This window comes from Pungitius pungitius, chromosome 15 (genome assembly GCF_949316345.1).
Source record: "Pungitius pungitius chromosome 15, fPunPun2.1, whole genome shotgun sequence".
Lineage (NCBI taxonomy): Eukaryota > Metazoa > Chordata > Actinopteri > Perciformes > Gasterosteidae > Pungitius > Pungitius pungitius.
The window spans coordinates 6,507,723-6,521,931 of NC_084914.1; the positions used below are offsets into that span (position 1 = coordinate 6,507,723).

The 14,209-nt window shown below is 41.4% G+C and overlaps 1 protein-coding gene across 1 annotated transcript in view; it reads right to left on the reverse strand.

Moving 5' to 3' along the window:
• Positions 1-14,209, reverse strand: part of LOC119209860 (piezo-type mechanosensitive ion channel component 2) — a 54,795-nt gene that overhangs the window by 22,874 nt on the left and 17,712 nt on the right. The window contains exons 7-19 of the mRNA XM_037459473.2: positions 13,945-14,158; positions 10,461-10,635; positions 8,417-8,536; positions 7,810-7,845; positions 7,486-7,603; positions 6,960-7,141; positions 5,918-6,154; positions 5,507-5,627; positions 5,096-5,289; positions 4,372-4,517; positions 3,314-3,487; positions 942-1,231; positions 136-296 (exon numbers count right to left, since the gene is read on the reverse strand). Of these exons, the coding sequence (XP_037315370.2) occupies positions 136-296; positions 942-1,231; positions 3,314-3,487; positions 4,372-4,517; positions 5,096-5,289; positions 5,507-5,627; positions 5,918-6,154; positions 6,960-7,141; positions 7,486-7,603; positions 7,810-7,845; positions 8,417-8,536; positions 10,461-10,635; positions 13,945-14,158 (2,168 nt within the window). The remainder of the gene's footprint in view (positions 1-135; positions 297-941; positions 1,232-3,313; positions 3,488-4,371; positions 4,518-5,095; positions 5,290-5,506; positions 5,628-5,917; positions 6,155-6,959; positions 7,142-7,485; positions 7,604-7,809; positions 7,846-8,416; positions 8,537-10,460; positions 10,636-13,944; positions 14,159-14,209) is intronic.

Below are 14,209 nucleotides of genomic sequence, written 5' to 3' on the forward strand. Positions count from 1 at the left end.
AAGTTTTGACAGTATTTAACAGAGAAGCTGAGCAGTCAAATCAGTCAATCAAACCCATGAGCATGATGGATCGGGTTCCCTGTTGTTGTTGTTGCTGCAGATATTGATCCGAGTTGCCGCCCCAAACTTTCATACCTCTTTAACAGAGACCAGGACAATGTAGCAGGACACGATCTTGATGATGTGGATCTCCAGTAACCACCAGATGAACAGCTGCAGTTTGTGGAAGTACTCCAGGAACTTGAGGAAGAGCACCGTTAGACGGTCCACCACCAGGTGCCATTTATTCTTCAGATCTGAAGAAGCAGAGATAAAGCAATTGAAAAAATTGAAAAACAGCAGCACCAAAGAGGTGCAAATGGAAAATGTTTCATATCTAAATGACAGCACCATGTCCTGTTTGAACGCCAATTTATAGATATCACTTGTTTTGTTTGCCTCTGCGATTATCCTGTCTAGTTGTAGGGGGTAAACTTTTAAAGGTAGTCTGAAACTGTAAAATGACTTAATGTAATCTTTTCCAGACATGCAGTATGTCAACATTTATGAAAACACGCCTAACATCTGCATTAACAGGCCCATTCAGAAATTGTGTTGCTTTAATTACCTGAGAATGGCAACTTCATATTTGGTTTTATATTCTCACATAGGATATAAAACCTTGAGTCACAGTTTGGTGGGTGCATGTTTTCACAAAATCTTTATAGAGGCACCATTGTTTGGATAAGAAAGCTCATTATAAACTGAGAGGCCCTGCGGTGTTGTGTTTTATCACCAATTTGATTTTCTGCGTATAAAAGCAACATTTTTAATTTAAGACCAGTGCGGCTGGATGCGTAAATATGCGAATAGCGCTGCTTTGGTTGGCTTCAGCAGGACCATGTAATGGGTGAAAGGGACCAAACGTGGGCCGATCGGTGTCTCGTGGGCCTTTTGTGGACCTGAGCTCTGCTCGGTGCTCGGCTCCGGCTCCGTCCCCGCGCTGCAGGCCTGGCTCTCCTCCGTGCTGGACTGCCGCGGGTCGGAGACACTTCTGGGCTTCTCGGCCGTCCCGCCGGTGTCATTGATCGTTACCACCAGGGCCCGCCCCTTCGCCTTCTCCGCCTTCTCCTCCTTCCCCCACTCCCCCTGCTCCCCCGGCGGCTGCCGTTCCTCTCCGGACGGCGTGGCCTCCGCGGAGTTGCCACTGAGCATGGTGAGGTCTGCCAGGCTGCCGTCCTGGTGCACGAGCCTGAAGACGTGCACACGAGTTATTACAGACTCGTGCCTGCGGACTCACACGCACGCTTTTCGAAACTTTCGTTTTGAGAGAGAAGATTTTACATATAAATGATGTGACATACTCATGTTTCGTTAAAATATGCAAAAATGTTACTCTTTCCTTAACTTTAATGTATGCAAGTTGTCAGAATCTGGTCTCAATGTTCATAGCATTTTAAAGAAATCTATCTAGGGGGAAATAATCCACCCTGTGTTTGCACTTTATGTATATTATGTGTGTAATTTACGTTTGATGCATTCTGTCGGCATAAGGATATAAATACAACACATTCATACACATGACTCCAGGTGATTTTCATAGGGCTCTGATGCAAATGGTGAGATGGGAACCACCAAACATATCCATTAAACGAACAACAGAGCAGCATTTCATCAGGCATGAAACCGACCAGTAAGCAGTGCACATTCCTCATACATTCTGCAAAACCATTTGCTGTTTTGTTTTTTTAATATAGTGTTTCAGGAATATTTTTGTCTTGCAGCAGAGCAACGCTAGCATCTTAAAGGAGGCATTAACCCTTAAAATTCTTCTCAGGCAATGGGGAAAAGGTCAAAGGTCAGGTTTGGCTTGCATGAACCGGCCGCATATCAAGGCAAGCATTTCGTTATCCAGCGGTCACACTTACTTGCTCTGTTGAGTGGGAATTTTTTGCTTGATGCTGCTCAGAACAATAAAGTTACACAGAAGTCAAGATGAACAGAGAGAAAGTCACAAAGGGAGGCTGACACTGGGAATCACATGAAAATGTCCACCTAGTTTTATCAAAACGCTTTTAAACAGCTTCTGTGGTTTGGGGGGAAGCGAGCTTTTGAGGGTTCGGGGGGGTAGGGGGGGGTCGTACTTTTCTTAGATTCAGTGCAGAGAAATGGGTGTGGCAAGATATTGAGAGGGAAGAACAGTCCTTTAAACATGCTTGTTTGAGTCTGTGAAACTCCATTGGAAGAGATGTGGAAGAGAGGTCCAAGGACTTTATGTGGGGGGGGACTGGGTTTGGAGGGTGTTAAAGATCCAGAAATACAAGAGTGAACCCCAAAAATAGAAGGCCACAAGCAAAATAATAAAACAAATACCATTCATGTCAGTCTAATTCCAGGAGTAAGACGTTTCAGAAGATCAACAATATATCATCATCGGCAAAAAAAAAGGCATCACGGACAAGTTGGCGTGGGAGAAAACTGACGTATTGAGACAGGAAGAGGAGGTGGAGGCTCAGAGGTGAAGTGGGATGGCGATGGATGCCACAGAAAGCGAGCAGATACCCACCTATTCATGATCACATAGACACGACCATTGACTTTAGCGTGGCTGTGTGGAAAGGGTGGCAGAGGAGAGATGGCAGCAGGTCACAGAGAGAAGCAGAGACGAGCTAAGCGAGCAGCGGCAAAGACAGTGGAAAATCCACAGAAAACAACGGCGCCAAGTCAAACACACACCACCACCACGCAGACTGTGGGAATCCGAATGTTGTAACACGGAGAACACAACGACAGATGTGTGACGAGAACAGTGGTTACAATGGATGGGCTAAGGTTGATTGTCCAGAACAGAATGAGATGAAAAGCGGTCCGTTACCATGAATATATTGTCAGCATGATTTCTAAAGGAGGATTCTGAGGTATTATTGAATATAACGCATCTTATTTTAGCGGAGTAGATCAAGTACATCTCGTTTTCTTTCAAGGTTTTCTTTGTATTCAGATAAATGTACTTGTTTTTACCCTTGACACTCGTTTTAAGATATCTGTGGTTACTTAAAGACAAAATAAGTTATATTTTTATTTGCTTTAAAAATAAAAATTCTTGGTGAGTTAAATTTGCCCTCTTATGTTGCCAGATAATTCTGTTCTTGTTTATTTAATTTTGCAGTTAATTACTTGCTCGCTGACGCAGTGCATTTATATTTGATAGTGCTATCTCAAAATTCACAGTTTATAAATCAGCTTCATCAGCCTACAAAATTAAGATAGAAAATAAAACGTTAACCCATCAATTATGGTTAGAAGTAAAGAAAATAAACAGAACTTGTCTCACCTGTAGATAGTGCTCTCTTCTTTGGCCACCACAGCCTGGAGATCGGTGAGCTGGAGGAAGCGGTCGTGGAAGTAATGCAGGTGGAGAATACACACCAGCAGGAAAGACGTGGGAATGAAAATCCTGGTGAACAGCATGGGAACGGTAAACCTCTTCAGGCCGAGATCCTCCAAGCTGCATAGAGGGAGAAACATGAGACTTTAGCCCAAATCTTTTTTTTAGAGCAACTTGTAAACAGAAAATTGTCAATAAAATATATTTTTAAATAATTAAATGCTATTCTGTCATTGTTGCACAATCATTGTTCATCAAGTTGGACATGATGTAACACAAATTGTTAAACTTGCTAGATGTTCTTCAAGTCGAACATTAAACATTTACATTAATCTACAGGGGAGAGTCTTGACAACTTTTTTGTGTCGGAGAAACTCTCTTCAGTCCTCGAAGGCAGGTCAGAAATAAAAGGAATTCTGGTGATCCATTTTATAAGACTGATCTAACTCATTTTCTCATCCTGTGTTTTTGACAGTAGGAATTTTATTTGCAGGATAATTTCTCAAAGGTACTTTTTACCCCATAATTGAAAACAGGTTAAAAAAATGAGAGGCTAAGAGTTTGTTGTTGTAATACTTGATTCATCCACAAGAGGTTGAAGTTCACTGCTACGCCATTTTGTTAATGAGACAAAAAGCATTAACGTTTTCTCCTATGGCTTATTAATACTGAATAAAGTACATTATAGCTCATGTTAAATAACTACCGTACGAACAATATTATAGTCCTTGTTTTCATACAGGATTGGGAAATCAACAATCAAATGGAAGAAAGTGTGAGTGCTCAGTCTTATTCAGCACATTGGTTACCTCAGCCCCTTGTGGCCAAAATGAGTATGGCAACAACAAGTCTCTACGTGTAGTACTATGAATTCTCGGATGTCGTAGACCCCAGTAAACAAACAGTTTAGATCCGAAAATGGATCACCAGCACTGTTCTCTTGCCTTTCAGTGTGTCTGTAGCCAACCGGTAATTCAAACTGCAGGTGATTCAGAGAAACTCACCTTTCTTTTTCCATGTTTAACGTTTTAGTCCAAAAGGTATTGCTATCAAACTGGTAGGTGTAAACCAGGATGAGGACCAGCATGGTGTACATCACCACCGACATCCAGAAGTACTTCAGGATCCTTCGCCACCACTCATAGTGCACCTAGATAAGAATAATCGTGATGATTGCATTTGAGGGGTTGCAAAGTCTCCAACATAAACATAAAATTCATCAAAGAACGGTGTTTGCTATGGTAACAGTTATTTTTCTAAAAAGGAATATGCATTTTATAATGGATTTCAATGTGACCATTAGCATTTACTTTATTTCTTTTCCAAGACCTTTCTCTTGTTTGCCATCAGTCAAAAGCAGTTATGTATGCAGATGATACAGCCCCATATTTACCGGAATTATCAATTGGAAATCTGCATAGTACGTTGGATGGGCAATTCAAATCAGTGTTAATGTAAATGTCTAAATCTAGATAAAAAAATATGTCTCTCTGAAATATGTATCTCTGAGTTGTTAATAAATAGGAACTGTCCATTGTTAGATCTGCATAGATTTGACACTTTATAGCAGCAATATATTGATCATTGTGTGTGTGTCTTCAATCACTTGCTTGAATAAGAAACATTTAAAAAAAATTGGAGATAAGAATAAGTGGAACTTCAAATTGTTATTATGCGGCTATGTAAAGTATGTGCACAAGGCACTCATCATCACAGGTGTTTTGTTACCTGGTAGAGCGCCACACAGGAGAGGAACATCATCATGTAGATGATCTTGTACATGACGATTGTTCCCTCGAAGCTGACAAAGAAGAACATGCCGCCACAGATGTAGATCCAGTATTTCACCAATAGAGCCATGACCATGTTACCCAGAACCTGCATTATGTCCTGCTCCCCTCCCTCCTCAGAGTCCTCTTCCTCTATAGAACACAGCAGGGATTCAGAAAACTCTGCACTCATTACCTTCACATACTTATGCAATGAAAAAGCTAACAGAGTAAAAATGAAGGGTAATATTTTTAAAATAGGATTATTTGACCCACGATGCCAACAAGTGACTAAACTGTTCATTTAGGAACGATATGATGGAGACGTTATTTCTACCATAATCTAAATAAAATAAGAGCCCAGGGATACCTTTCTTCTTCTGATCCTCCACATAAACATCTGAGAGACCAGAGCTGTCATCCTTTTGTTTTTCCTGCCTCTCTGTAAGCGTTTGTCTCAGCAGCAGCCAGAAGCTCAGCAGACAAAGGACCTGCACACAATGGATAAAAGGTTTATCAACTGCCGTATAATATATTATTCTAGACATAGTAAAGTCTTGGAGACATTCAAAAATAATAAGATAATTGACTATGACAGAGAAAAAGTTTGACAGTATTTATATATATATATATTCATTTGGCTGCATATAGAATACATCAGAAATCCTTTCACAAAGTATAGATTACAGGTTCAATTTGATGATCAGTTTTAATGATTGCATTGATTTATAGAGGACAAAAATACATTGCGATGTTAACGCTCTGTGTTCAACGCTCAAACCTTAGATGAAAGTGAATGGAAAAGGTTCTTCTTCTCGACAAAGAACCCAAGGACTTTGGAATAATCCATGATCTCAAAACTCCAGATGTACTGCAGAACTATCAGCAGGTTGCCGTACGCCACCATGAAGGGGGAGGAAAGCATGGCGTAACGCCTCCGGTCCCTCACCATCCACAGCGTGCACGACCAGATGAGGAAGACAAACGTCAGCCAGCTGACGTACGTGATGCTCCAAGCCTGAAGAGAACAAATCACAGAGCATATTAATGCTGACTAATGCTGAAACTCTGCTTTTGATGAAGATTATTTACAGAGGCACTGCATGACATCGCTGGATGGGACATTTATTCTAGCATTTCCTAACCGAAAGAGCCAAGTAGTACTACCAAATTGTGCAAATACAAGTGGAATTCCTGCACTTGATTTAAAATATTATTGGGTTTGTTGCAAACTCTCTACATTTGCATGTAATATAGCACTACAACTCCCATCATGCTTTGAGTGAAGGCAGCTGTTAAACTGCAACTTCTAGGTGGACACATCTCACCAAATAAATAAATAACTAAAATGAGTCTCAGAAACTTGTCTGTACTCCTCCTTTGGTTCCTTTAATAACTACTATATTTACATGTTATTTACATGGAGCTTCATAAAGAAATGATTAATTGATTAAAAGCTAAATGTAATGTTTCTGAACGTGTACGTCCTCTACAAGCTTCTATGAATTTAAAAGTGTCTCAAGTAAAAAGACAAATGTTTTTTAGTTACATCCTTCCTCACACCAAGAAAGTCTTATTTCTTTGTCAAATTAAACTTTAAATAAAAAACACATGCTGAAAAATCAGTACTTAAGGGATTTCATTTTTTGGAAATTAAAACACCACTTAAAGAGAGTTGTTTTTGCAACTGTTTGTATATGGTACGTTACAGATTTGTGGTTTTGGATGATTCCCCTTCAGACATCCATATGCACAACAAAAATGCCGCATAAGCCAGTTTCTTTGGCTTCCAGGGTGCACCATCAGCGGGATGCATTACTCACCATCATGGCTATGAGAGCACAGATGTAGCTCTGTTTCATGACGAAGTGGAAGGTTTTGACTATTGCACCGACTCCTCTCTTCTTCATCCCGCGCTTTCCTTCCTCGGGCTTCTCCTCTCCTTTCTCGAACGCCGAATCCTCCGGGGGAAAACACACCTCATACACACACTCTGGCTTCTTCTCTGGTCGGACACAGAAACACAAATCACAGAGTTAAGAGTACTCTTTGGCATAATTAAACCTTGTGCGCTTTGGAGAAACCTGTAGACAAAAAGGTTGGTTTTATCAACCTTGTTTTAGAAGATATTTCTAAACATAAGTATCGCAGTCTGAAAGACGTCTCAATCCCGAAAATCCACAGGTGTACGCTTTCAAAAAAGTGGCCCGTGACAAAAAAGCGTGACACATTCTTGGCACGTTGTGGACTGGTTTAAGTGTAAACATATGTTGTTGTTCGTATTTGTGTCATTCAGTGTGATCGTTCTAAGGACATTGAGACAGAAAGCGAAGGCAGTGGACAGCTTACCTGGTACGTCCCTGGGCTGACCCATTTTATACTGAGGGGTTGAATACAAGTCCAGACACACTGGTCCATTATCAGTGGTGACAAAGTCAAAGGACGTCCCGTTTGAGGTGGGTGCAGCCTGTGGATTGTAATCACAAATGACACAAAAAAAAGAGCTTAACATTAACCGTGAGGAAATCTCAGCTCTACCAGGGCCGCAGTGTGAAGAGCACTTTGCAGTGATTTATTTCCCCGGAGCAGGACTCAGGGTCAAAGCAGGGAGGGGGGGGGGGGGGGGAGGTGTAAGATGCACAGATTTAAGACACATCCAGAGCAGCCCCTCACCTCAGTAGTGCTGAAGCCATCCTGGATGGAGAGGAGCTAGGAGGAGAAAAGAGCATACGAGGAAAGGAGCGTTATCGATGAGCTGCTGAAGTCAAAGGCCTCCTTGTTCTTTATAGTCGCTGATAAACAGGAACAAAGTCGAGCAGCACTACTCTGTAAATCGAGCCCATCGCTCATCGGTGTCTGCACACCCTAAAAGCTTTCAAACCTCAGGAGGTGCCCGGTGGAGACAGACTACGGACCTTGATGTGGGAACAAGGTCAGAATGTGTGTGTGCGTTTTCTGCTGAAATCTTTCCAGCGACGAGTCCATTAAGACGGAGAAAGCTCGGGTGAAACAAGACGTAATATATTACAGTTGGAGTCTACAGTTTAATAAAGTAGATTTCATGTTTCATTGAACTGAAACATTAAAGATTTTTTTTACGTTGAACTCCATCTTATTACAGCTAAGCTGAATGAATCAGTAATTAGTTTATAGGCAATATCGGGATTGCGTGCATTTCTTGTACAATGGTATCCTAGCCAAAGGATGAGTATTTGGTGACCCGTCCAATAATCAATACTTGGTTGGTCGTGCGTGCGTGTGTGTGTCAACCATGACGTACGTTTTTCTCATCAGTGCCTTGGCGGGATTCCCACCACAGCTGCCTCTTCCTGTTGGCAGAGTTATTCGCTGTGTTTCCATCCAGATCTTCCTCCTCGCAGATATCGCCGTCCTGGTCGTCCTGAAATAACAAAGATAGACAGTTTGCACGAGATGCATCTTCACCGCTTTGGGGTCAGGTTGCTGTCCTGCAACAGACACGACTCAGTAAAGAATCTGTTCTATTCACCTCATGTTTGAGACGTTATTTACAGTGTAGGAGTGGCAGATCTAAGGAGTAGGTGGGTGACTTTTTAGAGAGGAAATGTATGTATTATTCAACATGATTTATTCACAATAAACACTATCATCTAGGCAAGAAGAACCAATTTCATCCATTACAATCCCGGATACACATGGTGTGGTTTACTTTTGTTAACATTGTGACAAAAATAAGCCCCTGGTCATTGTGACCAGGGGCTTAGCCTGGGCAAAGGGCTGTGTCCCCCCGAGTGCCCTTTAAGTGTTCAGTGAAATCCAGATTTCCGTTGTAAAAATCCTTAATGCAACTGCAAGTTGCGACTGAAGAAGAATTCCAGTTTTTATTTTCGGGCTCTTAACTTGGTTCTAGTTGTGTGTTTAGTTCTAATGGGCACATCGTGTTCTTTAGATAATACAAGTTATAAAAAACATGAAATCCAGACATCACAATCAAAACGTCTGGAGTCACGTATTGCTTCCTTGCATCTCATGCCCTTAGATACTTCAACTAAGATGTGAAGAAGTCTTCACAGTTTTTACTGCATCGTCAAACTGCTGCTGATCAAACACATTGAACTTCAACTTGAGCATTAACGGTATTGAGAAACGGTAACAGAGGTTCCAGATTTTTCATAATCCGCCACCTCCACTATCGAACAAAGCTGGGGATTTATGTCGTGATCATGTCTTATTATTAGCGTTGTCCATCCGTTGTGTAAGAGTGGGTGAAAACACACACACACACACACACACACATACACTTACACACGCATCACCCTTCGGTGGAGAGATCAATAATTCATACGGGCCTGCAGGTTCACAGGGTGGTATTGACCCCTCTATAAAAACACTAATCTATAACTCCATTACAGGACCGTGTAGAATTCAGGAGTGACTAAAAAATGATTAATATACCAGCATGTTTCATATTTTGTAAATATTTGCACAACTGCCAAACACAAAGCATTTTTGGCTTCATAAGTCCTCACATTCGGACCATTGGCACCCGAGTTGTTATTTTTAACAGTTACATTTACCCCTCCAGGGCACTGGAACATGGTACCAAGACGCATCCTCCCCTCACGCTTTGTCAGAATTAGACCACCCGCGTCTCAGATGACACCTGAGCTCCAGCGGACAGATCCAACCAAAGATCGATGGACCTGGAATCTTCCATCAATACATCTTCTGTGATCACGAGGTCACCCGGCTACCTCGTTTAATTCAATCTGCTTCTATTTCAGTTCACTGTCTGGAATTTACTGAGAAGCCGCATGGAGGTGTTGCGTTTGTTGAATTCGACTGGGAGACATCTTTGACACACGCCTACTGCCTGCATTTGTACACTTTCATGTTTAACATCACAAACAATAGTTCAGTAAAACGGTTTCAGGGTCCATTTCAGCTTTATCAGAATCTCATCGAATCCACCCTCAGATACTGTAACTCTTTATTTACTTCAGCTGTGATAGATTATTTTATGTTATTTACTCTTTAACTTTGTTAAACGGGTGTCTTGTATTTGATTCTCTGGTCACTTCATTGTTATGTTTCATCTCTCCGATCAATGAACAATAGCCAGAGGGAGGTGTGAACTGGGTGCAATCAGCTGACTTTAACATACAGCAGTGATTGTGAAAACTGAACGCATACTAAGACAATGTTAAATATGTTAAATATTTTTTTGTTTTGTTTTACGGTGAATTTATATTGAGCCTTTACGGGACACAAAACCTATTAAAAGCTGTGAAGCAAAAAGATCTACTGTCCTGGGCTGGCATTGCTCCTGCGCATTGTGTCCTCACCGTGAGCTGGTCGATGGGTTCCTGCAGCCACAGGCGGATGAGCGTGGCCAGAGTGTAGTAGAGCAGCAGCAGGACGATGGGATTGACAAAGTGGTTCCACTTACGCCCCGGGTGCACAATGAGCTTCCATGTGTAGGAGCAGTTGCTCTGAACAATGGGGGAGATGCCAAATATACTGCGGAGACAGACAGAGACAGACAAATGGATGAGGACATGGACAACAACTGACTTGAAGAAATCCAGGAAGATAAGCTGGTTGACACATTTTGTTTTTGTATTAATTGTTCTTGTATAAATCCCAATTGTTGGTTTGTTTAACGTTCTTATATTATAACAATTTGTGTATTTGAGGGGACTGTTGGTTTTGATAAAACAAAACATTACATTATGTTTTAACAGTTGGCAATGAATTGACAATGAGCAGAAAAAACTGTTTAAAAAAGTTGCAGCTCCCACAGCACTAACTCCCCAACATAGCTTATGAAGATGCTTTAGACTTTGTTCCTGACCAAAAGATACAAATCTTTCTTCCATTAATTTGTCCTAGGCAAGTTTATAATTAAATTCGAGAACTATTGAGAATAGATTGTTTTTGTTGTGTTTGTTGACTTTCGTTAATAACCAAAAAGAAGCCAATGCATGAAAACTCAATCAGCAGATTGGACGGTTCCTATTGAGATAAGTGTGTTGTTTAATTGACTAATAAAACTAATTATCGATGTAAGAAACAAAGCCAGGATGGTTGAAGTGATGCAAACGTAAGAAAAGACTGGAAGAAGTGCAGAGTCATGCCGTCCGTGCTGGATGGCCGGGATAAAACATCAGAGGCTCTTCAACCTGGAGGCCGGGGACCTTATCTGAGGAGCGTCAGGACGATTTAAAGGGGTAAAGAAGAGAAAACACTGCTGAAACTGTTCGACGACATTCCTGCAAAGACCATTTCCTTTCACGTACTCAACTTGGAATCTGAAAAATGCAGCGATACTAAAAAATCTTTTTGCAACTTGAAAGGAACTCCTCGTCCACTGAGCAGAACAAAAGAAAAGCTCCTCAGGAAGTGCACTGACGCATTCCGGTGACAACCGCGTGGATTTAGATGTCTCCCGAGTGTCTGCCATGTGGAAGGGCAAAGACACCCCCCCCTCTGACCTCATCCCACTTCCTGAAAGGTTTCTTGTGGCAGCTGCGGGGGAAATCCCGCCAGTCACATGACTGGGGACTTCCATTGTAAAGGAGGGAAGGCAGGAAGTGGAGTGGAAGCCAGGCCTCTCAACAGCCTCACTCGACACGGGGGCCGACGGCAAGGCCGAGTCAACTGTCAACAGGCACAATTAGGGCGAGCGCCCGAGGTGGCCTTTTGTCCAATGGGAGCAGCAACGGATTCACGTCTGTAAGTTTCCCTCAGACGGCGTGAGGTTGTGCAAGGTAACAAGCCGGATCGAAGAGGCGCGCGTTATCATCACTTCGGGGGGGGGGGGGGGCCTCAGTGTCTACTTAGCGGCGGACAGAAATACCTCATCGTTGTGGAAAGTCAACACGAATGCACAACGACACATGATGAAGTCTTTGGCCTGTTCATAGGAAGAGCGATCCAAGAAAAATCTGACCGCGGATTCAAATATTGAATAAAGAGCTTAAAAAAATGATTTAAAAAAAAAAATGATGACAGGTCTCAGATATTTACTGATGAATTAAATTAAGTTATTGGTCCTTTTTGGAACTTCTGATTCATCCGAAAAAAAATGTGCTTTTGGAGAAACATGCATGTGTTATTTTTACAACTGTCATTTTAATAATTTGTAGAGCCCTTCAAGCAGTTTTGGCCTCAAGACTGGAAAGCGACTGATTTACTCCTTAGTTAATAGAGCATTAATGGTTTAAAAAGACTATTGATGACTTTTCCAACAAGATGTTCATCAATACAGCACTGTAACTACACTTTTTCTGGCTTCTGAAGCCAAAGACGGATGGTGAGAACACGAGGCCGCTTCCTCGATACATCGCTGTAAATAGCCTCGGCCCTGACACACGGCAGCACAAATGAGGAACCATGAGATCAATGAAAAGCCTGATACACCGAGTGCACTGAGATAACATGAGTGAGACAGGCGGTTGGAGATGATGATTATCACACATACTGGTTTTTATATTCTCTTCAAGTAAGTCCTGGAAAAAATGAAAAAACCTATACACTATATGGTTTTTCCAAAGTAAGTTTCAATGGGGCAGGTGAGAGACCAGAAAAGACGAGACTTTGGCTCCATATTGCCTTTAACTTTCTTTCAAAAAGAAGTGAAAATGGCTTTCGGTAATACATGTTATAATAATGTGAGATGGAGCATGTTTTACATGATTACAACTTAAAAATATATGATAGTTGATTATAATTGTCAATTTCAACGGATATTTAGACCCAAATGAGGACTGGATACAAGCAATGTCCACTTTTATAATAGATTTAATTAGATTTAAATCTTAGTTTTATGTGAAATGATGGCATAATTTTGTCTCTTTTGACTTTTATGGTAAAAATTTAAAAAAAGGATAAATCAGGACAAAAAAGGAATGTATTGTTTCAAACAATTATCTCATACATCTAAGGTGGTCGTCTTGTAGTGTGTTATTTTAGTAACCGGCATTCTTTGCATTCCAGGTTCTCAGTCAAACACGTTTAGTGACTTACAGTACTTTTCTGCTGCACACTTTGTATTCACCGCAAATGTGTCTAACTTATGTTGGCAAGAAGTGCAACGATGTGGTTTTACTCAAACCACATCGTTGCACCGCCGAGGCCACAGAGAGCCGATTGTTTCCCCTCTCGTGCATATTAAAACAACACCGCTTGAACTGAAGAGCCCGGAAAATGCCGCTTCTGCGATTGGTGTGTTGTGCGATGGAGTTTGATTGACATTCCCTCCAGCTGGGTTTGCCTTTTCCTTCTTGTTTGTACCGATAATAAATATTTATCATCATTTAAACAAACTTGCCTCGGCTGCAATAAATAATGTGGAGCCAAAGGAGCCGTTGCTGCCGAGCGCTGTCATTGCGTTGTGTTACTTTAAGGAGCCGAGCGGCATGTGTGCGGCATTGTAGGGTTGAAATACTATTTCAACAATTCATCACATGAGACATGAGATCTAATAAAAGTGCATTTTCTAAAGCTTGAACCATCATTCACTGCTGTATCAAAAGTATTTGTTATCTTTAGCAAGTTGTAAAATGGCTTATTTGTTGAAATTGCACTTTCTTGTTCTTCTGGGTTTGTATCCTTATGGTTGAAATGCACTTATTGTAAGTCGCTTTGGATAAAAGCATCAGCTAAATGACATGTAAAGTTTGTATTGCATTCCTTTCAGCAGCAAGAAAGGATATCAGGTTTGAATTGGTAAAAAAAAATGTAATTAATACGTGTTTGAATCCAAACCTTGACAATGGCAGAAAATGTATTCACGATTTTATGTGAGATAACGTGCATGTGTATCACCTGATGTAATAATCGTCTGGTGGTATGGACTCCTGGAAGAACTGGAACTGGTAGAGGTAGAGGACAATCAGGTGTCCCGCACTGAAGATGGCCATCAGGACACACATGCAGCTGAAGAGGAGTGTGTCGAAGGTCCGGCAAAGGGACCACCAGGTGCACAGGAACAGGAAGAGGAAGAAGTAGACAGCCGAAGTCAACGACGGCAGCATGACACCTGAAAACACGAGGGAAGGAATACAAAGTTCTCACTTACTTATCCAAATAG